This window comes from Fulmarus glacialis, unplaced genomic scaffold, assembly GCF_000690835.1.
Source record: "Fulmarus glacialis isolate BGI_N327 unplaced genomic scaffold, ASM69083v1 scaffold30589, whole genome shotgun sequence".
NCBI classification, from domain to species: domain Eukaryota; kingdom Metazoa; phylum Chordata; class Aves; order Procellariiformes; family Procellariidae; genus Fulmarus; species Fulmarus glacialis.
In genome coordinates this window covers 286-25,930 of record NW_009235714.1, presented here as the reverse complement: position 1 = coordinate 25,930, position 25,645 = coordinate 286, and the positions used below count along the sequence as shown (strand labels likewise).

General features: G+C 39.8%; 2 protein-coding genes across 2 annotated transcripts in view; one reads left to right on the top strand and one right to left on the bottom strand.

Moving 5' to 3' along the window:
• SCYL3 (SCY1-like 3 (S. cerevisiae)) overlaps positions 1-6,586 on the top strand; it is a 13,788-nt gene extending 7,202 nt beyond the window's left edge. Inside the window, exons 8-13 of the mRNA XM_009586129.1 lie at positions 6-130; positions 539-726; positions 1,274-1,445; positions 3,314-3,457; positions 4,045-4,775; positions 6,135-6,586. Of these exons, the coding sequence (XP_009584424.1) occupies positions 6-130; positions 539-726; positions 1,274-1,445; positions 3,314-3,457; positions 4,045-4,775; positions 6,135-6,197 (1,423 nt within the window). The 3' untranslated portion in view covers positions 6,198-6,586. The remainder of the gene's footprint in view (positions 1-5; positions 131-538; positions 727-1,273; positions 1,446-3,313; positions 3,458-4,044; positions 4,776-6,134) is intronic.
• A 772-nt stretch (positions 6,587-7,358) lies between these two features.
• Positions 7,359-25,645, bottom strand: part of LOC104082864 (chromosome unknown open reading frame, human C1orf112) — an 18,456-nt gene continuing 169 nt past the window's right edge. The window contains exons 2-24 of the mRNA XM_009586128.1: positions 25,163-25,202; positions 24,353-24,441; positions 22,982-23,086; positions 22,288-22,428; positions 21,114-21,276; positions 20,670-20,754; positions 19,966-20,104; positions 19,390-19,470; positions 18,345-18,409; positions 16,506-16,654; positions 15,452-15,560; positions 14,769-14,955; positions 13,652-13,734; positions 13,259-13,310; positions 12,844-12,933; positions 11,989-12,174; positions 11,236-11,358; positions 10,231-10,326; positions 9,692-9,805; positions 9,148-9,252; positions 8,748-8,828; positions 7,845-7,958; positions 7,359-7,544 (exon numbers count right to left, since the gene is read on the bottom strand). Coding sequence (XP_009584423.1) covers positions 7,359-7,544; positions 7,845-7,958; positions 8,748-8,828; positions 9,148-9,252; positions 9,692-9,805; positions 10,231-10,326; positions 11,236-11,358; positions 11,989-12,174; positions 12,844-12,933; positions 13,259-13,310; positions 13,652-13,734; positions 14,769-14,955; positions 15,452-15,560; positions 16,506-16,654; positions 18,345-18,409; positions 19,390-19,470; positions 19,966-20,104; positions 20,670-20,754; positions 21,114-21,276; positions 22,288-22,428; positions 22,982-23,086; positions 24,353-24,441; positions 25,163-25,202 — 2,583 coding nt within the window. The remainder of the gene's footprint in view (positions 7,545-7,844; positions 7,959-8,747; positions 8,829-9,147; positions 9,253-9,691; positions 9,806-10,230; positions 10,327-11,235; positions 11,359-11,988; positions 12,175-12,843; positions 12,934-13,258; positions 13,311-13,651; positions 13,735-14,768; positions 14,956-15,451; positions 15,561-16,505; positions 16,655-18,344; positions 18,410-19,389; positions 19,471-19,965; positions 20,105-20,669; positions 20,755-21,113; positions 21,277-22,287; positions 22,429-22,981; positions 23,087-24,352; positions 24,442-25,162; positions 25,203-25,645) is intronic.

Below are 25,645 nucleotides of genomic sequence, written 5' to 3'. Positions count from 1 at the left end.
GAAAGGGGGGCGGGCTTGTCGGAGGAGCTGATAGCGTCACGGCTGGTGCCTCTTCTACTCAATCAGCTTGTGTTTGCAGAACCTGTAGCTGTCAAGAGTTTTCTTCCTCATCTGCTGGGTCCAAAAAAAGGTGACCTTTAAATACTTTCTCTCTTCAGAATCATTACTGACAAGTTTGGAATGAATTCAGAGTGGTTGTTCCATTAAATCACGGGAATAGTGGTGTTCATTTAACCAGAACAAATACTGTAACATACAGAACTGGGAAGGACAGTTGTGTGTGCTTCCCCATTTGCAGTACTTTCCACTGTTTGACCTTCCCTGTTCAGAGCCATCGAGCCATGGACACTGGCACTGCTGCCTCTCCTCCCTCCCATCTCTGACATCCCAAGCAAGCTCTGTGGGCAGCTGACAAAGAAATCAGACCTGGCAGTGGGGTGGCACTGTAGATCTCAGCTGCTTCTCAGTGAGGAGCGTTTGGGTGAGCTGTCTCTTGTTGTTGAAGCAGCCTTGTCCCATCTTCACCTCTCTTCCCTAGACCAAATTGGAGAAAGCCAGACCAGCTGCCTCCTGTCGCCAGCCTTGTTCCAGACGCACGTCATTCCTGTGCTGCTGAAGCTATTTGAGGTTCACGAGGAGCACGTTCGAATGGTGTTGCTGTCTCACATTCACGCCTACGCAGGACTGTTCTCTCGGGAGGAGTTGAAAAACATCATATTGCCACAGGTTAAGGACAGCAAAACAATAGGCAGTATATTCTAGAATATGGGATTTCTTCTACTCGGGTTGGTTTGTAGCTTAAAGTTAGGATCTCACAGTGCTGGCCATAAATAGTTTGCAACCTCCTTTCTACACAAGCCCTAACCCTTACACCCCATCCTGATCTGGAGTGGTGTTTTTGTTAAAGCCGATGCCCTCTGTCACACACACCGCTTCTGCCGATACCTGTCGGCCTTCACTGGCAGTCTCACAACAAGAGACTGTGTTTCTGTTTCATACCACAGCTGTCAAGAGTGGAAGAATGATCAGTCGAAGCTCAGGCTGCCTTGGCGTTACGGTCCAGCACTCGGCAGGCACTAGGATCAGCCACCCTCTTTAGCTTGTAACAGAAAGTGGAAGGCTGATTTTATGCTACGGAATAATGTCCAGTATCTACTGAGAGCTGTGGGAGATCATAGAAATGAAATGTGCTGCAAATGTAACATTTAAAGGGGAAAGAAGTGAAAAAGCAGAATTTTCTGTTCTTGGTAACGTTATCATGTTCTTGGTGTAGGTGCTGCTGGGCCTTCGAGATACCAGTGACTCTATCGTTGCGATAACGCTGCACAGCTTAGCAGTTCTCGTCTCCCTGCTTGGACCTGAAGTAGTTATAGGTGGAGAAAGAACGAAGATTTTCAAAAGCTCTGCACCAAGTTTCATGAAAACTGCTGATCTCTCCCCAGAAGGTAAATGATACAGTCAGAGTGCTCTCAGGATTCTTGCCCATTCTGTCCAAGCAACACAGGCAGAATTTCTTGGATGACTAATCTGTTGCTCTTGACAGGTTAATTGAAAAAAAGCTAATTTGCAACTAAACTTCAGTTCTCAATTACGTGCTGTTTGCAGATACAGAATTGATATCAGAAGTAGAGTTATATAAAAGTATTTTAAATGTAGAAAATATATAGAAAAAAAATTAAATCTCTTCTTCATTTAAGAATCTCTGTAAGTAAAGGAGATCGTTAAGTGTGTGTGTTTGTCTTTGGTGCAAAAATTAATACTGCTCTTCTAAAGGACTTATGTACTTAGCCAGATAGTTGTTTAATATTCCCTCTGTCCTTCATGTTTTTAAAAATAGTAAATCTCATCCTCTTCCCCCAATTTCTATTCATAGATTGGAAAAGCAATACGAACTTCCCTATTTTCTCAGCTCTCAGGAGGCTTTTCAGCTAATCCAAATGAAGACAGTAGTCCCTGCACCTGCTAGATAACTTGGAACCGAATGTACTAAGGGAAAGCTTTTCTGGATATTCAAACTAAGAATGCTTATAACTGGAGGGAAGGATCAGCATTTGTTCTACTTTAGACATATAGATACCAACTGAAATGCATGATAGAGATTAATTTAAGTATAAATGTCTTCTTCCTGATCATGTGTGTACTGACAGTTACCACCCTTTATTAAAATCTGTGGATGGCTCATTACATTATTTTGCTTTACATTATTTTAGTAGACTATAGTAAATAAACCCCTTTGGACTGCATGCTAAAACCAGGTTTATTTTTCAGAATATATTTAAAATTAGACCTGATTTAATTATTGACAAACAACAAAAAACCCACCTTTGTCCTCAACAGTGAGTGACAACCTGCAAAAAACGGTACTAGAGGCTGAACACGGGAGGCTTAATAAGCTCTTTGCTTAAGCCCCTAAAAGGATGGTGCCCTTTATGAAGGGCACTTTGGGGAGGGTGTGGGTTCTGTGTGCTAACGGCAGTCCTTTCCAGTGCCATGGGCCATGCATCTCTGGCTGCGCTGGTAACCCCTGGCCTAGGCAGGCGCAGCTGGCTGGGGACACAGGTGAGCCACGTGGAAGCCGATGCAGCACTGGCCCAAGCTGTGCTATTCTGGGGTGGTGGCACAGGGCCTCGCATGGCCGAGGTGAATCACCACCACGCTGCAACTCCCAGAAATGAACTGGAATTAGGTGCTTGCCAGGCTATCGTCACTGGCCCAGGGAAACAAACCTGCCTTGTGCAGCTTCAGAGCGTGGCCTTTACTGCCTCCACCCCACCTCACTGCAGGTGTGATACGAGGGAGGCAGTTGCACAGCCTTCAGGGTAGAGCCTCTTGCTCCTGTGAGCTGCTTCGCTCATGCCCAGGCATAAAAGAGGGTTTGTGTAGTCACATGAGTTTGCTTACGCTTTGAATTGTTGTGACTACCAGTGCTGTGCTTTTGTACGAGAGGCAGGTAATGGGGGATTTGAGTTGCTATGCGGTACAGAAGCTGGATTTTGAATCCAGGCAGGTGGCAGACAGCATTTTTTAATCATCTGTTCTGATCATAATCAGTTTGTTCATTGTGTATTTCTTGAAAGAACATAGCAAAAACTGACCATTTACAGTTGCCCAAACTTTGTATTGGCAAGAGTTGCAGATGGCAGGAACAGAGGAGTATTGTGTTATGTGCAGCTGTTGCACTGCTGCGCCAATCTTCCTTCAGTATTGCTTGTCAGCGTTGTAAATAAGAACGTTCCAATGCTGCGGGCAGTTTCAACTAAGACTGACAATGCACCTTGTGGACCTGGTGTCCTTTCTTCTTTTATCCCTGCAGACTCCCCCAGTCATGTTGTAAGCAATCAGAGAAATCAAACCTCTCAGCCTTTGAAGAACAATTCTAGTGTGTTTCCCATCGCTGGAAATGTACCTGTCAAGAAGCTTTCTGTGCGACGAGACAATCCACTGGCTTTGAAGACAGGTAAAACTTTGCCCTAGCTCTTCCTTTTTAGAAATCAAGTGTCCTACAAATGAAACATTGCTGGAAAAGATGTTAATTTCCCCCATGTGCTGATCTGAAAGAGATACAGTGAACCAAGGAAGGTAACAGTGAAGGAAGGAGAGTGTACCCTTGACTTCCTAGGCAATAGTTATTGGGAAATCTGATATACACAGACTGTTGGCTGGCCAGCTGGCCTTGAATTTCTGTTTCCTTACAGCAGGTTCTCTGCTGTGCTTTTTCACCCCTCCCACAGCTTGGCAGATACACTGGATTTATAAGTCAGCTCATTCTCTGACCTCAGAAGCCTTTTTTCAGTCACCTATTGCTTATCAGCCGTCAGCTTTTATTGCCCCAGGGCTTTGAGATGAAATACCCCTCCTTTGTGCAAGGAATGTGGCTGTGCTTTCTAATATGAGAGGAGCTTCGCACTGAAGCATCTTTCCGATCGGCATCACTGGCTTATTTCCATGCCAGGTGCTACCTGTGATGTCAAGGAGTTTTAGGCACAACTCTGTCTCTACACTTGCTCTCTTGAAATGCGTATGTAATGCCTTTGTCTTTCACAGGCGAGCAAGACACTCAGTCCCCCCTGAATGGAATTCCTGGAAGCATTAATACGCTAGGGAGCAGCAGGAGCTCTTTGACTACCTCCGAAAAGCCAGCAGAGGAGTGGCCAGACTGGAGTGAGCCAGAGGAGACTGAGAAAACTGTGAACATTCAAATTCAGCCCCGAGCGCCACAGGGCTGTGTGGGACCTTATTTTGCTGAACATGCTGTAGATGAGAAGCCTTGGGATGACTTTGAACCCAGCAGCCCTAGTCCTGAACTGTCCTCAGGAAACTGCCTCACTGTGACACAAGCTGATGCAGTTGAAACGGTGAGGCCTCTGCCAGGTACCCATCAATGGAGCAAAGAACTCAAAAGCCTCAGACTGAATCCCCCCACAAAGTCCTGCCCCGGGAGCAGCTGGAGCAATGACAACTGGGACCACCAGGAACAGCTGGGAGAAACCGTGCCACCAAAAATAACCCTTCAGGAAAGGTTGAAGTCTTCATCGGAGTCTGGCCTAGGAGAAGAATTCACGATCAAAGTGAAGAGGAAACCCGTGCAAGACCCTGAGCTGGACTGGTTTGCTGACATGATCCCAGACATTAAACCTTCTTCGGCTATCTTGATTTTACCTGAAGCGAGGACAGAAGTGGTTGTTCCCAGTCACTCTGGTGTAGTATCCAGCAGAGAAGGTGCCTCCCAGAATGTGCTGTTTTCATCCAAATTTGCAGCAGCTGATGTTATTGAGGTAAGAGACTATAGCAGTGGGGTTTAAATGACTGCACACTTGAGAGCATGTACATAGCACAACACACTCTTGTAGCACCAGCTGGCTCCTTAATAAGATGGTGGATAACCTGAGCAAGCAGCGTATGACTGCACAGTTGAGTCTTTACCTGTGCATACACGATGCTGAGCTCTGAATGATGCCTCTTATCAGGCACCAGGTAATTCAGTGGGCTGTTACTGCAGCAGCAAGACAGCTGTGTTAAGAAACAGTAAGAGAATGGACTTAACTTGTACACTACTAAAGGCACTGACTGAGGGCTTTTAATTTGTGCTGCTATATCCTGGATGCAAGGACCCTACACTACATTAGGGAGAGTTGGTTTGTCGGACAGGTAAAACAAGGCTGGATCCCGTCTGCTGAACAGGCGTGGCCCCAAGCACAGACAGAAGGGGGGTTTCAAGAACAGAAGATGCTCAGGACTCAGTGTTGCTCCTGGCTCTTCTAGGGAAACCTAACAGCATTGTAAATAAAAGACCCGGAAACCAGAACCTCTGGACTACAGAGTAAAGCTTCTTGGGGGCTTTGTTTTCATTAAAGAATAACTGAGACATTTCTCCATTTCAGAGACCAGGGGGGTTATAAAACTGCCTTTTCAAGTAAGCATAGAGACTCCAGAGACTGCTTGTGTTTCCTAGGACGGGAGATAGCACTCCCAACACTGCCATCTGAACACGTAACTCCGTTAGGGAATAGGTGTTGATTTCAAGTTGTTTTGCTCATTCAGCCTCAAGAGAGCTACCACAGGGGTAGCAGGTAGCATGGGGAGAGGAGCCTTGGATGTAAACTGAAGTTGTTTACAACATTTGAAAATGGCACACTTGATTTTTAAGACCACTGTCGTGGTCTCAGCCTTGTTTTGGGGGTGAGTCACTCACTGTAGTGTAGTCAGTGATGTGGAGTAGTAGAAGAGCTGTGTCAGTGGATGGGTGAGATCAAACTCATAGTGTAAGACTACAGCAGGACAACAGCTGTTTCCTGTTAGGGGGAAAGAAATCATCTAGTTTATAGCATCCTGTTCTGAATGGGAAGTGGTTTTGGTACAAACAGTTCTTGCTTTAATTTTAGGAAAAAAAATACAAGAATGTCCCTGTTACTTTGCTCTTTGTCTTTAAGGTGTTTCCTTTTGTAGTTAAAAGTTCTTTAAGACAGAAAGCTGCAAATACTGGCACTTCATTTTTGGTCTTCTGAGGGGTTTTTGGCATTCTCGATGAATGTCTTGCTCTGCCACGGCAAGCCACACAGGCTACTGCCTGGCTTCTGTGGCTGTGCAAAGTACAGTACATGTGCCTTAATGTTGATAATTTTACGTGATTCTAGGCTGAAGCTGCAGGCTGGGGTGAAGAAGAAGAGCTGAACTGGGAAGATGATACTAACTGGTAATGGGACTGAAAGAGACAAAGGCAACTTATGGTGTGTTGGATTCTGTAAGAGAAGTCGCTGCTTCCCCAATACAATGGATAAGTACCTCAGCACTGCTTTTGCCAGAAGGCAGGCACTTGCTGCAGCAGCCAGCAAGACCCCGTGGGGCCTGATCTCTTGCAATGGATGCTCCTTTCCAGTCTGTGCCAAAAACTGCAGGGGTGAGGCCTACACTCAAGCAATATGCCCAGCTGTGGTGCGTGCCACTGCTATCGGAAGGAGGAACAGCACGATGGGTGTGTTGGTGCTGACATGCTACTGGAGGCCAAGAGTGGTGTAAGAATGTAAGCGATTGTTCCAGAACTCATCCCTGCTCTGAAAAACTGATGACAATAAATGAAAGTCACACTGAGTTCCTTGGTTAATGTGCCTTTTTTTTTTTCCCCCTCCAGAAAAGTAAAGCCCTTAGAAATGGCTCCTTTTAACTTTTTAGCTAAGAGATGACTTTAAGATGAATGTACCATTTACTCAACTTATTTATTTCTGTTTATATAGTTCTGTCAGTGGGTGGCACAAGAGGTGCTAGGAACCGTGCAGTGAAGGACGAGTGAACACAAACTGCTTAAGCACCGCGTTCTTTCTGCTCTTAACTGTGACCAATAAAGATTATTTTTAAAAGATGACCCTAGCATGGAGTGGAACCAGCAGCAGAGGTATGTTCAGAGAACAGTATAGAGCCTGTAACTGTTATTCTTGAGTGTATTTTAAAATTAAGGTAAAAACACCTACTGCCTGGTCACCTGTACGTGACAGGAACAAAGGTAACTTACTTTTACAACAGATTCAAACATCTTTGTATTCAAAATACAATCTTGTGAAATATTTATCATCATACAGTAGCTTAGAAGAACAAGTTATACATTGGCAATATACAAAATGACAGCTCAGATGCACAATAGTGTCCTTTAAAATATATCAGTCCTTCCAGCCAGTTACTATGAAAGATGGGCCAACATCTCACACCTCAGTTCATTTTGGCACATTAACCGAGACCCAGCAGTACAGTAGAGCATCACCCTGTGTCAGAGTTTTTTCTTCTCCAGCAATCATGGTACAAAGACATCTCTTCCCTCAGAACAGGGAGCTGAGCTGTTTTATTGTCTCTAAAACCTGTTGAGTGCCTTACCGTACACTGTCCCTGAGGATGGCTATAGCTGTATGTAGAGCCTCCAGTCTCACTGCAAGCCAAGCAGGGGGTGACCCTTTCCGGAGCAGCAGCTTCACAGCCTCCACTGCCCCCTCCATCGTGCCTACCGCTGACTTATACTGCTCCTCAGAGGGTGGGTGACATGCTCTTTTTGCCAGAGGCTGCAGATTTAAGTAAACATGAGACATCATTTATAATGCTCTATAGGAGTGATCAGTCTTCAAATGCAGAAAACCCTTTGATGGAGAAGAGCTGTAAGAGACTCCCTTGCCTTGTGAGAGTTCTTGCCAGCTGGCTGGCAGTACAGAGCATTCAGATACAATATTAAGGGCCAGGAGTGCATGAGACCTTTTTTCTTAGAACACGGAGGGCAGCAAGACCATTTTGAACCTCTTTCGATACTTCCCAGAACTGACAGAAATTGACAACAGAGCCCAGATAGTTTAAAGAAGTGCACGTACCTCTCCTGTTGACTCCAGTTCTCCAGCCATTTTCATAAACTGTGCACTGCAGATAATCCTTTCTTGTTTCATGCGTTCTGTTCGTGCTTCTGTTGTCTCTTCTACTTGCCTTGTCTGGGGAGAAAGCCACAGGAGAGGTAACTAAACCAAGGCAGCATTACCAACCTTCATAGGCTCAACTTGTATACCAGAACAAGGGGGAAGGAGGGAGAGATCTTAACGTGATGTTCAAATTGAATCTAATTTCTTGCACACTCTTCTGAGCAGGAGATTGAAGTTATCTACAACAACTTTGGTGTAGCATCACTGGCAGCTATCAGTTCTGTTGCTAATTATGTGCTTGTCAAAAACTGCTCATCCAGATAGCCCTGCCTTAGGTCACAGCATGATAACCACCCCGTTTTTCCCCCGCTGTCTCTGTTCTGCATGAATAGCCATCTGCTCTTAAAAGAATTTTTTCTAACATGCAAAAAGGACTAAGATGCTTCATACACGTTCATTTAGCTTTCAGAAACTGATCCAAGAGAAATGGGGGACGAAATCAACTAATGGAATGATGAAATCCCTGTCTTTTTAATAGATAACTTCCCTGCTTACAACAATAACTCTGCAATTTAATAATTTCTTTTGTTCAAGGTGGGAAAAGCAAAGCATTTAAATCAAAGTTGGGAAGTACTGGAAGAGCAGGGTGCATAGGAATGGCAGTTGTTAATTCTGCTGATTAAAGCAAGTAGAAAAGTTCAACCCGATCCCAGTTAAAAGAACAATTTATTTTAAACTTACTTATTTAATTGCCATGCAGATGATGCAGGTGTACACATAGACATAGGCCATGTACAACTTATTATGGATGTGTACAACATCAGCTAAGAAAGCAGTAAAATGGTTCAACAACATACATACCTTAGCCAGAAAACTAACAACTTTGTTCTTAGTTTCTTCAGAATTAAGGCACTGAGGAACAACGTCTTCATGGCTTGTTTCCTGTCAAAGGTGTTGAGTAATAGTTGCTTAGTACATTCATATTAACAAAGGAATAGACAAAGTAAAAAATGTTTCTATGAGAATCCCTTTCTTGTTGCAACCAATCTAAGCAACCGATGCTTAATCTTCCTTCACTTCCAGCTCCTGAAATCACTTACAACTGCGTTAGCCCTCATTACTTTTGATGTGCAATAGCATTTTTAATACCAAGATCCAAACTGGTCAGTGGAAGAGCAGCAAACATTTAAGATGAAAGAATTTCTGTACAACAAAAGTTAACAGAGCCAAATACATGCATCCAGAGTTCCGCTACGCTTACCTCTGCAAAATGCATGAAAGCCTCCAACGCATGCTGGTGAATCAGCCAGGTCTGGTCAGCTAGCAGAGAAGCAAACAAACACAACAACTGGGGTCCAACTTGCCTCTGAAAGAGGAACAAGTATCTATCAGTTCCAAAGGGTTAGTTGTGCATACCTTACCATCATGATTTATTATTAAAGAATCACGCTAAGCTTAAGGGTTGGGTTTGTGAAATGCAAGAGTGCTATTGCTCCGTCTGGCAAAAAAACACTGTAAGGGAGGTGACATGTTCTATTCTTTCTTCTTGGAGGTTCAAATGTCAGTCCTTTCTAACTGGTGAGAAGCAACAAGCAAATGAATAAACGAAAGATCTTACATGCGGTCAGCATGTCTTGATGGAAATAAAACTGCCGTAGACCATTAATAAGGCTCCAAGATGACAATGTCATGGCACTCCTGTATGTTTTTGATGAACTTGATCCTTCACTTTGTATTTAAATAAATAGCATATATTTTTATCAAAAGACTGAAGATTATCTAAATAAGGCCACAATTATATTTACCTGTGCTTCTTGTGGTATAAACACCTTTCCCATAGAAGAGAGAAAATCCACCATCGCTAGACGAACATGATCTGGGGGATCCAACTGGAAAAGGGAGGACTGCAGTGCAAATACCTGCAGAAAGCAAACCCCAGTGAAGCTCCATCAAACAGACTGCAGGTGAAAACTCTTCTGTCTTATCTTTAAATCTGAGGACAGCGATTTTGGAAAACTGGACTGAAAACAAAAGGAGGCATCCTACACCTAGGATAAAGCTGCAGTGTGCATTTCAGAAAGAAATAAGCATGCTCTACAGCATATCCATATATCTTAATTATCTTACAGAGTAATGGGATTCTCAAAAGCAAAGTTAACCAAAGTGCCATACACTTGGTTTAAAGACCAGGAAAGTAATCAAGGAAGAAATAAAATTAGGAATCTCCATGTGTTAAGAGAAGGCCAGACCATGAAATACTCATTTGAGATTTCAGTAAATTACAAAGAGCTTGGTTTTCATGAAGTAAATTATTCATAAGAAGGTTTGGTTTTGGTTTTTTTACCTGAGTAATCAGTTGAGCATCTAATACTTGGATGAAAAATTCCAAAAGATGAAGTAACAAACACAGGGTCTGCTGGAGACATGGCTCATCTGAGACCTTCAACACATCACAAGATATTAATAACACTGCATTTTAGCTTATGGAATAACTACTTAAGAAAGAATTTAAAGTTACAGTAATGTTCCAAAATTCTTAGCCTAACTTCACGCACATAAAACACCACATTGTAAGCAGCAGAAGAAAATACTGAAATAGTCATATCAATATCTCTAGGTAGGCATATTTCACAAAACCCTCTTCTTTGATTTTTATTAAGAGTATTTCTTATGCCTCATCTCCTTCCTCTGCTCACTAATATAAGCAGCCAAAGGTTATCTGAACTATTTCTTTTCACTTATCAGTTGCCAAATTTCGGCTGAGGTTGGAAGAGACCTCTGAAGGAACACGTTGGCTCTTCTTCATCCCCACTCTCAAACTTTTTAAATTCAGAGTATGAACCATGATAATCCTTCTTTCTTTACTGCAATTGCAGTATAGGTATACAGTCGCAAGGGAATCACCTTACCCCCTTGTTCTCAAATACGGGAGGAAGGTTACTAGCTTTTCGGGTTTTCATGTGCTAAGCTGCATACTCATCAAATCACCATGAGTTTTGTTCACATTCTAATGAACATTTATAATAGGAGGCCAAATTTGTAACTGGTATGAATCAGAATGAGGTATTTCTGACTTCTCGTTAAGCAAGTCTGAATCTGACACTGAGCAACAGATGGAGTAGCAAGGAGTCATGCATGCAATACTCAGGAAAATTCAAACTCTGCTTCCCAGAGCATGCGCCTGCCTAATACATAAACCAGCTGACAGCAGATGGGCAGCGCAGTTACACTGTGCTTTACAGAAATGGTCCAATCCAACTAAAACAACTTAGTAACAAACACATGATGAAACAGCACCAGCCTCTCAAAGACATCATGTTTTCACCATTGGAGCAGCAAATTCTCTTACCTGCTTAGCCTGGAGAAAAGTCCAGAACTGACCAAGCACTCCCAAGATAGATGCCTGAAGTTCTGCCTCCAGAGTGTCACCAGCAAAATTGTAGGCAGCCAGCAGGACAGAAAGGGCAGTATTCTAGTAGGAAAAAACGTGTAAGACCAAAAAAACCTACATGTAAAATGAACCAAAACCCCAGGCTTGTATTAAATATCTAAAACGACACAAGATGGCAAGAAGCCCAATGTGCTGTGTCAGCGGTGCAGTACAGCTAATCCACCAGGCCACTGGCCAATAAAGCTTCCAAAGCGAGGAAACCATCCATTACTCCTGTGAGTTTCACACGATGCTGTAGTCATTAACTGCACTGGAAGGCGAAAGCTGGCAGCAGATACTTCATGTGGAAGTCTCTGGTTTCTCACACTCCGCTCCTTCGCCAAGGAGACCAGTGAGCATCTTTCAGATTTGATGCCGCATAAAAGCGGCCAGGACTTTAAAACTTAAAAGTAATTGTATGACATTCGGAAGAAAAATACATCTGCTCACCCAGAGACCAAACAACAACTAGAACAACTAATGACCTCCTAAAACACCATGACCTCCACTATCATCCCCCTCAGAGTAAAGGGTCCTAAGGTGCTATGTTAGGCATGGTAAAAAGCTGTGCAACACACAGAAAAATAGAATTGAGGCGGCAGCAACAGAATCCTTATAGTTTGGAAATCCAGAGTTCACACATTTTTACAAAGAGAACCAAGTCTCCTTTACCACAGGTCGGAGCTGTCCCAAAGCGCGCTTGCTATTCAGCCATCGCCTGCACTGTGCAAGCCCTGCCACACAGAGCTGACATGCCACTCGTTTCCTAAGATCAGGATTCAGGGCCTTAAGGGATACGTGCTGCCACACAGCCAAGTTCTCCTCCTCTTCTGGAAGAAACTTATGAGCAAATTCTACCTGCAAACAAAAGTTAATAGGAACTAAACAGACCAGAAGACAATTTGATAACGTGTCAGAAAGCTGAGAAACCAAAATGCACTACTAGTTTGCTTTAGAAATATTACATGAAAAAAAGCATGTAAAACCTTTCATTTAAATAAAACCCAACTTTTTATACAAAAACCTTATAAAACTGCCACCTCCCTTGTCACATATAGAACATCAGAATGATTAAGCAACTTCAGCTGCTTGAAGCAATGGCCCTAGCAAGTAGAAGAAAGAGCTTTAGCCTCTTTGAGGTGTACAGAGAGGCACTGACAGGAAAGGATACTAGTCTTTATATCTGATGACATGAGAACACCAGTCGCAGATGCAATGACAGGACATAACGGTTTCAGCAAATCTGGGAGATGTGCTGGTTTCATACTTAGTCAAAAAAAGGACTTCATTGCCGCCCAGTAAGACCACTCTTAGAAAGGTATATGTGCCTTTGTTGTTTTTATTAAAGAGCACATCTGCACAAATTAGGATCCACTATGACAAAGTAATATCAAATACAATATCAAGTACAGCAAGCGAGCACTCAACATCCTGCCACTTCTGAAGAACTGAAAGAAGATACTTTAACACAGGCTACTTATTTAAATTTCTTCTATTAAAGACAGAAGATGATGGTGCTATACTTGCCTGATGATCTGGAGCCATCAAGAACAGCATACGCCTCAGCAGAACACCCAAGGCAGAGACCTGGTAACAGTCACTAGGCCAAGACTTTATCTGAATTAGGAAAACAGGGAATGCATCTAATTAAATTAAGAAAAAAATCACCACTCGGCAAATGAATTCTATACAGAATGTTCTGAAAGTTACAGCAGTAACACTAAATAAAACAATGCAGGACATGTTGGAAATACTAGTCATACTGCTTTAGATTTTCAAAGTACTGCTTTTGCTAATTACTAACCCAATTTGAGGAACTAAAACAATCTCAATTTTGGATTTGGAAAAAGATGAAACTCCTGTCTTTGGTCATTTAGAAAGTTTGCCAGCAGAACTAGGATTAAAGCTGGTGCCGAATTGTAAACGTCACTGTGCTTCTTACCAAGTGGGCAATCACAACAACGTGGTGAGCGCACAGTTCAGCTGTTCCATACCTGGAATGTGGGAGAGACAGAAGCTTGTGAGTCAGTACTTCCTACTCTTTTACAGACTGAGTATTATAAATCTTGTCTGAGAGATGGCCACTTCCTCTAAGCACAGACACAATTTACTTGAGACAACTATTCCAAAAAAACAATTATTAAATAATAGAAAAGGTATGTTCCCCTTACTTGCATGAATGCAAAAATGGTTAAGCCATTTCTGCTCCTAATTTTCAAAATATGCTCTATATCTGGAAAGAATCTAAAAAAATCTCTCTCAAGGAATTATGTACAACGACAGAACTAATTGGATCTGTGGAAATCCTGCTTGACTGGTAATAAAAACATCTTACCGGGCAAGGAAGCACCACGAGTCCATTGCTAGCAGAGACGTGATCATACTAGAACCCAGCACAGCATCCAGCAGAGCATACTCCTGAGGAGAAAATATATATGTAAATTCACACAGAAACAGGCTGCAGGCCTACTATTACTTTTACTCCACTAGTTAGCATAAAACCTAGTAAGATTTTCAGCTTATCAAATTTGAAGTGTTGTAAGAACTCATTTTCATACTCTATATTCAGCTACACCATCAAGCAAGCAGCTACACCTTTAGTTTTGCATACTTTGAATGTACGTGTACATTCATTTCAATGAGCTAAGGATCTTTCACTTTTCAAAACATTTCATCTTGTGCATCCCTTCTTTGCAAGGCAACTTTTATGAAAAAAAATTTTTTTTTTTTTTTTAAACCAACGTATTGCCAATTTTCTTGCCAGCTTTATTGGCAGCTTACTGAAAACCAAATAAAACCTTTTCCTCTTTTAGCAACACTCATTCTATCTGAAAGAGGAATGTAGCATTCAGGGAAAAAACCCCTAAATTAGGGCTATAGTTTTTGTGACAGCTCTTAACTTTATAAAGGTTTACATTTATCTAGAGGCTCTTTAGTCTATGTGTAGCAAAAAGTGAAAAACTTTTAAAACGTTACATACTGTTAATCAAAGCCCAGAATACTCTTCTGAAGTAGAAAAATTTGCTTATTACCATTTTATGGTATGTTCTTAGCTGGAATCACAACAATATAATCTACTCTAAACATTAAATGCCACTTTATTACTTCACACTATAGACTAACAAAACCAGGTAAATTGAATACTGCATAAAAGAAAACACTGAACTTTTTTAACAACTTGACCTCCCGCCCTCCCAAAGAGAACAAAAATTTCCAACACCACTGAGGTTCTCAAGAACTTGTATGAAGCTTTATTTTTCCCTTTCCCACATGTGATATTTACGGTATAACTGAACTCCAGTCATGTAACTGTATCACGGCTGCTTTCTACAGAACCACTTCATACCTAAGCATCACTTTAGAGCTAGATCATTAGAAAGAACTTACTCTTTTTTAAATAGTACCTATGCACCACAACAGCTGAAGAGATGATAAGCAAAAAACAATCTTACCAGCTGTGGAAAGTGTGATGGGAGTGTGGAAGCAATGAAGGAGCACAGGTGGACACAGACATAGTGATACAGGGTGATGGGAACTGCTGGCTGTCCTGTACTGATCACCTCTGGCAAACAAACAGGGAGAGAAAGCTCGCCAGAACATTGCTGGAAACTGAAGAAGAGAGCTGAAAACAAAGACAGGCTGCAAGGGTAAAAAAAAAAAAAAAGAAAAAAAAAAAGGGTTACAGATATGCAAATCCCAAATCCTGCAAACAACATCCATACTACAGAAACTTTGACCAGAAACGGTGGCAATAACTTCAGTGCTTTTACACTAGATTTATGTTCCCGACTACCTTCCTCTTTTACAAATTCATGTGATTGTTAGAGGGTTCAGACATAAAAATGCAAGATTTTAAAGTATCAACATATTGTACACACATTTCTCTTCTTATCCTGGAAGTAGTCTAAATACGATTCCTTTCCTGGAAAAACAAAGACATCTCCGGCTCTGTGTCCTTCACTCCTGAAGCACTGAACATCAGATCCTGTTTTTCTCAGCGTAAGGATGTAAATCTATAGTGTCTGACAAATTTTACTATTCGGTTGCGAAAGAAACCCCAGCAACCAAGCCCCTCTGTTTGCCCACATAGACTGATTGTTGTGGTGAAGACCTAGAGTTAAAATCTTTTTAGTACCTTTTTCCTGTGTTCCAAAGAGTTTGCACTTCTTCAGGCTGAGAGGACAGCTTGTCCATTATGGTAATCAGGATGAGACACTGGGGCAGCTGCTGCTCAGGAGGGAGACCTGTAGAAGTTTTTTTAAAATATGATGCTAGTTGCCCTGGTAAATACATCGTGTGTGTAAACTGGCTTTTAAGCAAGAGACAAACAATGAACAACTGGTGAAACATAAAAGTTCCCAGTAAAACAATCAAAAATCACTTATAGACACAGCTGGAAAAAAGAGTAATGTTTCATCATGAACATTATGTTTGAAGTGAAAAATAAATGCAATATACTATTTCAGATAAAAGCTAAATAAAATATTCCAGTTCTGAACTGTAACTGCAACATGCCGCAAAGGAGTTACAATCTGGGTGCCTCATGCTTCCAGTTGCCTTGAAAGCACCGGACACCTCAAACACCAAGTTTTCTTCAAAGTGTGTCAGGATAATCACAAAGCCAGAGTGCACAGTGTGGGAGAGAAGTAAGACCAGCCTACAGAAAGGAAAGGAGCAACTGATGCTCACACCGTATCTCCCAAGAGGCAGCACAGCTATCTCAGAATTATGACATGTTGGTCAGGGCAGAAATGACAAAAAGCTCATAATTTTTCAGTTTTAAGGCATTCTACTTTCCACAGAAAATAATTATTTTAGGAAAAATGGCTGTCTTCCCCCACCAACAGAACAGCAGAAAAATTGCAGCCTCCTTTGAAAGTTTGTGACAAATGTAGACTGAAACTATGCAAAACAGCAAAATTGATAGGATTTCTGTTAACCAGATTAATATTGAAGTTACTGCGAGTACTTTGGAAAAGATGCACTCAACAGCAACATGAACTATCTGTTATAAAATTCATCTGAATTAGCGTGCAACTGGCTGTATCATAGTACTTGCAAGAGAATTAAGAGGTAAGCAAACCAGTACAGAATATTGCTTATGGTTCAGAAAGTCAAAATATAAATCCTGATCCCTTAGAGATGCTTACATAGTACTATAGCAGTGGTAGCTGTTATTTTAAACCCACCTAACTTTTCACTTAACACTTGCTCCATAAAAGGGCTAAAGGGAAGAAGCTGGTTGATGAGAGGGTCCAGAGCCACAAGAAAAACGCGGGATATCTCATCTCGATGAACTTCCAAGATCTCTGGAGCATAGAGACTGGGAGGAAATTTGCTGGGGGGGGAGAGGGGCAGGGGCGAAAAAAAAAAGTTAAATTTTCTCAGTAACATTTTCAGTAACATTACTTTTCAAAATAACTACTAAAAGGCAAATTCATGATTTCCTCATTATTGTGAAATAAAAGACAGAAAAGGCTCCCCATTTTAGAATATCTATTATAGCCCGAGAGTTACAACTCTGCATTCAGCCTTTAAACTAAGCATCACAATCCAATATTTTACTAAACATTGAAAGAAAACCTTACAAGCTCATGGAAAATGCATGTAAAATACATAACATGTATAAGAAATATACTGAATCACAAAAAAAGTCAAGCAACGAAAACCCAAGAAAACACCTGTATACACAATTTGACAATCATAAATGTGACAGCACTAATTTAACACATGACACTAATAAAAGGGTACCACAATTTCTTTGAAGAGAAAAATACCCTGGGCAATAAAAGAAAAAAAGAAGTAATATGAGAATAAAGCAAAAGAGATCATGAAATGAAAACCTTCTACTCTTGCAGCTTATAAAGTGACTGTAAAAATGCTACCTTCCTACTCAAAAATCCTGCTGCGTTTTGCTGAGTGAATAAAAGTTTACAACCTTCCATTTGAGAAAGATCTACAAGGTAAGTAAAGTTAGAAGAGGAAACTCGTAAAAAAAAATCCACCTGATCTTGCAGTGAAACACGCATGTGCGCATCTCGCCACAGAACCTGGTTTCAATTCCAAAAGAATGACTGAAATCAGCCCTCTATTATGAAGTCCGCTTTCCCCTATTCTTCCCCACTATTGCAGCAAATACAACAAAACTTTTGAAAGAAAAATGATAAGCCACTTGCAGACTGTTATGCTTTATGACATTAAAACACATCAAAAAAGTGTTTGCTTCTGGGAGAACTAGAGAGTCCTTTTGTGACATTTCATGAGATTATAAACGTAACAGCAAAGCTATGAAAAATTTCAGGATACTCCGTTTCTGATCCTCTCTCCCTTCAGGACAAATGCTACTATACTTTGTCTTAAAGTTAAAACAATCTGTCAAATTGTTGCTGCTGACACCTGCATTTAGTCTTGGTTTTTTTTCTTTCACTAGAATTTAAAACAGAAAAAAAGAGTAGCATGGCTGTTTCATTATATATGAAACAGAAATTAGGATTACTAGGGAATGGTAATTCTGAACTGCCTTGACTTTGCACGATTTGACTAACATCACGCTACCGTTTATTTCAAAGTGGAAGGTACACTGATGGGTTGCTCTGCTTTAGCTCTGCCCAACTGCTTCACTGCAAGGTGATCGAAGGGCGAATCCTACCTTCAGGGATTTTGATTTTAAGAAAAAGAATTTTCAAATGAAATTGCATAAATAACACAGTGCCCAAGACGATCAATCTGCATACTCTACACATAACTTGTTAAGAAATGTTGACAAAATCAACTGCAACAAAGTTAGTAGCTTGTCAATATCGGACACTCAGAGCACTGATCAAGAATGGGTTTAAGGAACTAGTACCACACAAAAATGTCCAATTTATTAAACACATTTTTTTAGATTTCTGTACATGAAAAAAGAAAGGAACAACTCTTGAATGAGAACTGTATTTTTATATCTCAAAACACCTGCAACTTTAAGAATGTAATATGGAGATGTTATTAAGCTACTATCAGTAATCACTTATTTGTATGTCTCTTACCTGTGTATCTGAAGAAAGAGCTGATGTAACTGAGAGCACGAATCAGAGAAGAAAGAAAGAAATTCCTGCAAAAGCCATTAATTTTTAATGGTACTTTTAATATAAAATACATTATTAAATACACTTTCTTCCTGTTCTGCTATATTGGTGTGTAAAGTACTACACTGCAAAAATTGGTTAAGTTCTAACAATCCACAGCACAAAGCAAGTGCAAAGCAACCAATAAACAAAGTATTCCTAAGATTAATTACACTACATGTATATATATTTTAGGTAAAACAATTAAATTTATAGGCTTATTTAAAAAAATTAGTAAGTACAGTTGTAATAGCCATAGAGAGCTGAAGCCATAAAAATCTGAAGTGCTCTCATACATGCTGTAAGGCTGTTTTATCCTGTCACAATGCTATTTACTTTGTGCCAAAAAAAAATCACCCCCCTGCTTTTATGCCATGGGACAAAACATGCAGAATGCACCATCACTGCTGTCCTTAGAGAGTAAAATTTTTTTCACATACATTCTTAAAACAGGTAGATTTACAGCATGTCTTCTAATAATGAGAAAAATAAAGCACAGCAACAGAGTGCAAGGGCCAGGGAAAGGGCAGGACGTTAGTGTCAGAGCTAACAACAGTACACAGGCATTTCTTTAACTAACGCCACATCATTTTCAGTTGTTGAAATAAGGAACAATTCTGAAAACTTAGCAACAGGTTTCATCTGCTTAATTCTTCCAGATAATGTTGTTATTGCATTGGCGCAAGGCTGCCTGTAAAGACTGGACATCTAGCCACTCCCCAGTGACATTTTGTAACAGCTTATTATTCGTGTTTGTTTTTCTGCTAAATCACAGCAGTAATCCTGCTTAGGCTTGTGAGTATATACAGGTGGAAGAACTACAAGCAGGTTATGCATGGATGTTAATTATACCACCCATATGGTATAGTCATAAATTGTTAAGATACTATGCAGTACAAAATTATTCCATTTGCAGACCAGAGGGTTAAATTTAATACTAACATAGAATTCAAGTATTAAAACCTACCTTGGTGTAGTGTACAAGGGAATTAGCAAAGAACCTGCACAGCTTGACTGTCTTCTGGAACAGCCTGAGGTCAGTGCCCTCCTGTCCAAAAAAGCAATTCTAAAACTTAATATACAGAGTAATACAATAAAAAAGAAAGTTAGATTGCTAACAATGCTCAAAACCTATTTCAAACTTGATTCTCTTCATACTCTGCAACTATGGGGGAAAAACTTCAGAAATCTTCAGTATGCCTCAACATTTTTATAGCAATATACAGAATTGAAATATTATCTTTTGGTTGACCTTGGGATATCGTCAGTTTAGGAAATAAAAAAAATTCCCACAGAGTATGGTGGGAACTTATTTTCAGTGCCTCACTAAAACATCCCCAATCTAAACTTAAGTTATGGGCCTCATTTTCACGTGGTTTCAAAAGAACAAGGTATTCTGCCTACCACATGAAGTAAAAAAAAAAAAAAACCAAAAAAAACCCCAAAACAAAAAACCAAACCCAAACTACTCCAAGCAATAATACAGCACAAAGAATTTATCCTCCTCAAGGTCAATGGCAGCTTTGGGAGCTTTTTAATTTACCTGTAACTCCGACATCTTCATTTGCTCAGCCAGTTGCAAAGAGGAGTGAAAAGAAAGAAGAGTGTCCTTGCACAGGCCACTGAGGATGTCACTGTGTTTCAGATGGCACTGCAGCAGAGAATGATGCTTCAGGCTTTGCCTAAAAGATAGGAGTATAATCAGGTATTTAATTGTCAGAAGTGATCATGCAATGAGTTAGTACAAATCCAAATAACTAATTCTTCTATTTAGGCTTTTATACAACACTAATTGGTGCAATAACTGTGTACACAGAAACCAGAAATTTAGAGAGAACAACCCTCTTCATAGCCATGACTGAAACACAGAGGAGAGGCAGGACGAAAGTGCAAGACAGCACAACTCAAGCCAAAAACGCCTACAAAATTGCAGGTCAGACCTCTTACAACTATTTATTCAGACAACAGTGTTTCAAATTTTCTCCTGTATTGTAATACATACAGTCAAGCTTCTATTACTTTTTCACATGTGATTCCTAACTATCTTCACTGACAGTGCCTTTAATACTACTTACTAGCCAAATTTTTAACTAAATTTCTAAATTTTCATACTAGCTAAATAGCTAAATTGAATTCTCTAACTTCAATTTTATTTGAAGCTCTGAATATAAAACTATTGAAATGCTGGTTATTTAAAATTACAGTCTGTTTATATTGCAATAAAATCCAAAGAGTTCAATGACATACTTGATTATGAACTTCCACGTATTGGCATGAAGAGCATGGTCCATATTGGAAATGACAGAGCATATCTCCAGCACAGTGTGGATTACTAAGGACAAAATAGTAACAGCAACAACTGAGTTAAATCAGATTCATGAGTTCGCAGCTATGCTCCTCTCCTAGGAAAACAGCACTAAGAGAGTACCACCACATTGACACGGAATCAGGAAAATGGCTCAGTGCTTAGGTGCTGCCCCTTTCCTACAAACCTACACAATATGCCCCATCCCACAGAGAAAGTTTCAGGAGAAAAATGGAAATATTTCAAGCTTCAAAATGCTGCTTTCTGAAAGGCTGTTTAGGACAGCAGAAACTGAGCATGCTCAGAACCCTGTTTTAAAAATTCAGACATACTCTCTATATAAAAAAAGACAGCAAGACTAAAAAAAGCGTTAGATTCACATATACCTGACACCATATCTATGATGTTATCTTCAGGAGAAGCAGAGCCCATGGAAATCGTATCAAGTAGTTCCATCAGCTGCTTCTGAAGAGAGTAAGTTTCCTTGAACATAGCTTGTAGGAGGTCAGAAATCAAGTGCAGATGCCCACAGTACATTGATTCACTGTCCTGTAGGAAACAGGGAAGAAGAGGTTTAAAAAAAACAGTTCAGGAATCACAGCCTGATTTTTCACATGCTGAAAACACTGAGAGCTTTGTCATACATTTCACTGGAAAAAAGAACAAGGCATAGACGTACCTACTTTTAGCTCAATACACAGACAGATCTGTAGCTTCTCATACCAACCCATTTGCTAAATATAAAATGCTATTCACCTGCAGCCTCATCAACAACTAATGAAATCTACCTGGCTCTAGTGAGTTTAGTGGGCTTTGCATTAGGCCTTGATGCACCTAAGATCACCCTTCTGAACAAAACAGTACAAGGTTAGCAGCAAAGGAAGTAGCATTCCAAGTATTTCCCAATACTTTCAAATCAGAATCGTTAAATAAAGGTATGGCACCTTAGTTCAAGTCCTGACACGGAAAACTGCTGTAAAGGTTCCCATAAGAAAGAAAAATTGAAGTGAAAATGAAGACCGACCAAAAGCTATTGTGTCCTTATTGATAACCTTGTTTTATTTTCACTGCTGTAGAGGGAATTACTGTTGCATCTGAAAATGCAGATTTGAAACTGGTATACGTTACTCATCGTAACCAACATAAAGATCCTAATCGCAACCTTCAATCCACTTTGGAACTTGCATAGAAATAAGGTAAGTAGCACTATTTTGGTAACCATTTGTAGCTCTCGGAATACTGCAGCTATAAGAAGTGCACAGATGTCACAGAGAGTCTACATTCACAAACAAAATGTTCAATTGACATTGATGCAAAACATGGATGTAGCACAGTCTGTGCCTCTCACTACCAGGTCAGATTTGCTGGGCAGACTGCTGAAAAAATCATCTTTGTACTTGTGTACGAAGTACATTCTGTAAACTATTTAACAACTAAGTTTAAATTAAAAAAATAATAATTCGACAACAGTATTATTTCAAAATAGGATCTTCTTACAAAGCGAGTGTTTCCTAAAAGTCAACCAGTATAAGAATTTTTCTCCGCCTAACACAGACCTACCTTGCAGTGTATAAATGTGTTCTTTATTACATAAAGAACCGAGGATGGAAGGGTGCGGATACTCTCCAGAGGCACACACTCTTGCAGTGTGCAGATGTATCGTACACAACTGGTCAGAGTTTCCAACAATTGCACCATAGTCTTGAAGCAAGAGTAAACAACAACAATCAATGTTTTTCACTCCCGCAATGATTTCAAAAGCATCTTTTCTTAGCTGAATTGCACCTAGATTTTTATGGCATTTAAAGTTCACTGCTATTTGCATAAATAAGTAGCTTGCTGAAGATGAATGAAGCTCCATAAAATAATACCGAGCAATTCCAGACCTTTTCTCCGATACCATATACTCTTTGAAAGTTTCATACTGTTCTCATTTACAAAAATTTTAAAACTCTTAATTAAATGACTGTATAAATAGGTACCAGATTCACTCTTTAAATATGGAGAATCACATTCCATTTGCTTTAGAGAATTAGAGATTTTTTTTTTTTAAATTCTGATTAGCATCACACACTAAATGTAATCAAATCATTCACAAAATTTTAATTGAACTTCAACTGCAAAGGAAGTTCAAATTATGTTTTAACCAGCTGGTTAGTAGCCAACAAAAACATTCTAAAAACCTCTTAGTTGTTTAGGTAAAATTAAAGAATAATGTAAACATTCCTTTGACAACTTATTTCATGGGACTTGCCTGTAGAAGATTCCTTACAGTACTGCATAACTCTGTATTCTGGCTGGTTAATCCTTTGGCCTCACTGGATAATTCATACATCAAGTTATCAAATAACTGTAGAGTCTATCAGAACAAAAGAAAACTTAAACATTTTATTTATAAATGTACACATGCAAATAGTGACACTATTCTATATCTGCTTGCTTCCTCGTTATGGAGTCCCGGGCTACCGAGATAACTCACAGGAGAAAATAATGCTTTCTAGCATTTGAATCATAAAGCATAATATACCAATAATATACCATAAAGCATAATATACCAATAAACCATCTTACAGTTTTCCCAGATTATAGACAGAAGCTATATTAGCTATTACTTTTTATAAAAGCTGTTAGTAAAACAAACTTCCTAGATAATTCACTTGAAATATATACCTCATTCTACCAAAGATTTTTTACTTAGTTAAAACCACATCATTTTAAAGGACTTTCATTTTGTCTCAGAAAAATTGTTTTTTTGTTGAGAATGATCATTAACAGTTTGAATGCATAAAGCAATTAAGTCTATAACCTACAGACAACAATAATTTCTACTTTGGTTGAAGTCCTTGGATATTTTACGAGTGTTACTGCTGAGACTGCAAAGACAGTGAGCGGCTTCCAGGCATGTGCAGGATACTACATAAACGGGTATGGTACAGTAATCCTTGTTCAGGATATGCCTGTTATGAGCCATTTTTCTTGTAAGCTCCAAAATTTGCTACAGGACAGAAAATAAAGTAAATGGAAATCAAGTGGCCATTTTTACAGGCTTCTTAAAATATACAAGCTAAGAACTGAAACTTAAATCAGTAATTTGGCACTGCTTTACTTCAGTTAAAATGCAGGCGTTGAAGAATTTTAATACAACTACAGCACAAAAATCTCCATCATTTAATCCAAAAAGAGAAAGTATCTGAGGCCAGTATGGTCTAAAAGTTTATTTACTATATTATTCACAAACATCACAACGTTTATTCATTACATATGAGTGTCGGATTCTTCAGTTTATTTGTCCTGAGAGGCTACCTCACATAAAAATTCTCCACCTTGGTCATTTTACAAAAAGCCCAATCTTCTCAAAAAGAAATAAAACCCAATTCTGTTACTGAATATAGAAAGTAGAACATCATATATTTGATCCTCTCCCCACTGTAAAGAATGGTAACAATCACAGAAACAATCCAACAACACAACATTGTTAAACTTTTAAAGGGTAAAATATCAATTTCAAATTTTGCATCCAAATCAACAATTATATCATGAGACCTCAAAAAACAATCACTGCATTCTAAGCAGGTTTTAGCTCTGGACTGAGTGAAAATTCCACGTTTAATTGAAGCTGTCATACCTTAGGTAATACCTTTGAGAAAAAAGTTTGTTCCAAATCTGCAAGGCTGATATGGGGCAAAAACATTTCAGTCAGGATCCTCAAAACACCTGCAAAGCAAAACATTTATAAAACCTTACAGAAAAACAACACGTGATTATCAGAAATACAACCTACCAGATGAAACAAAGAACTGCGTCAAGCAGAAACAGATCAGATATTTGATTTTGAGAGGGGCAACATTTGCCACATACACATTATCTGAAAAATCAAGTAATAGTAACAGCTCCAACAAGCATAAACCCATCAATAATAGCATCACACCCAACCACGCTTATTTGAAGGCTGAGCACAATTGTTTGCCCATGGAACTAGAATTTTCTATATTCCAAACTGCAAATAGTTGTACATTTGATGTTCCACAGTGCTGGTTGGCACTAATATGGAACTTAACAGTGAACGTTAGCAAGACCCCTAAACAATTACATATCAGCCTCATTTTCTTATCACTATCAGGTATTACCAGAGTTTTGCCACCTGTAAGATAATGGCCAAAAAGACAATAAAATACAAGATGAAAAGCACCCTCTTTTCAAGTATCTAAAAATCATAAGTAATGGGAAGGAAAAAGCAGCCTTACATGCATAGCTTCTTTATGGGCTTTTACAAAGCTTATTCCACATGCAATTAGCGTAACATGCAAGGTCCAGCAGGATTGCTGAAGACCGTCACTAGTTATAGCAGAAGTATTTTCAAGTAGGGCAGAATTTATAATGCAATTGCAATACAACGATCCTTAGGAAGAAGAGGTACTTCTTGATCACTACTTACGAATATGCTCAGTCCAGTCTTCAGACTCTTGATACATAGAGTAAAAAAGTTAAAGAAACTCAAACTCATTCTGCCATAAAGGTTATCTTTAAAGCATCTGCAGAAGTCACAGTGACTTCTCTCACTGTCCCACGTACACTTCATCCATCATATGAGATTGGCAGGGATGCTCCGTAACCAGTGCAGACAGATATACCTCAGTGGGCCATCAGCACAAGTATTTCTACAATGTATTGGGGAATATGTCTTGGGATTTTTTGGGGGGCCGAGGGAGAGAGTTATCTACATTGCTAATTGAACCACACACTATCTTCCACCGTGAATCTTTTCTTTCAGTGAAGGGCTGTACTTATTTCTAGTGAAATACCCGGCATCCAGCTTTTCTGTCCTGTATCAGCCCCTTACAAAGGTTGCACCACTTTCCCTCCCACGGATTTATTTGCTTGAACTGTGCAAGGCTGAAGGAGGAACACCCCCACAACC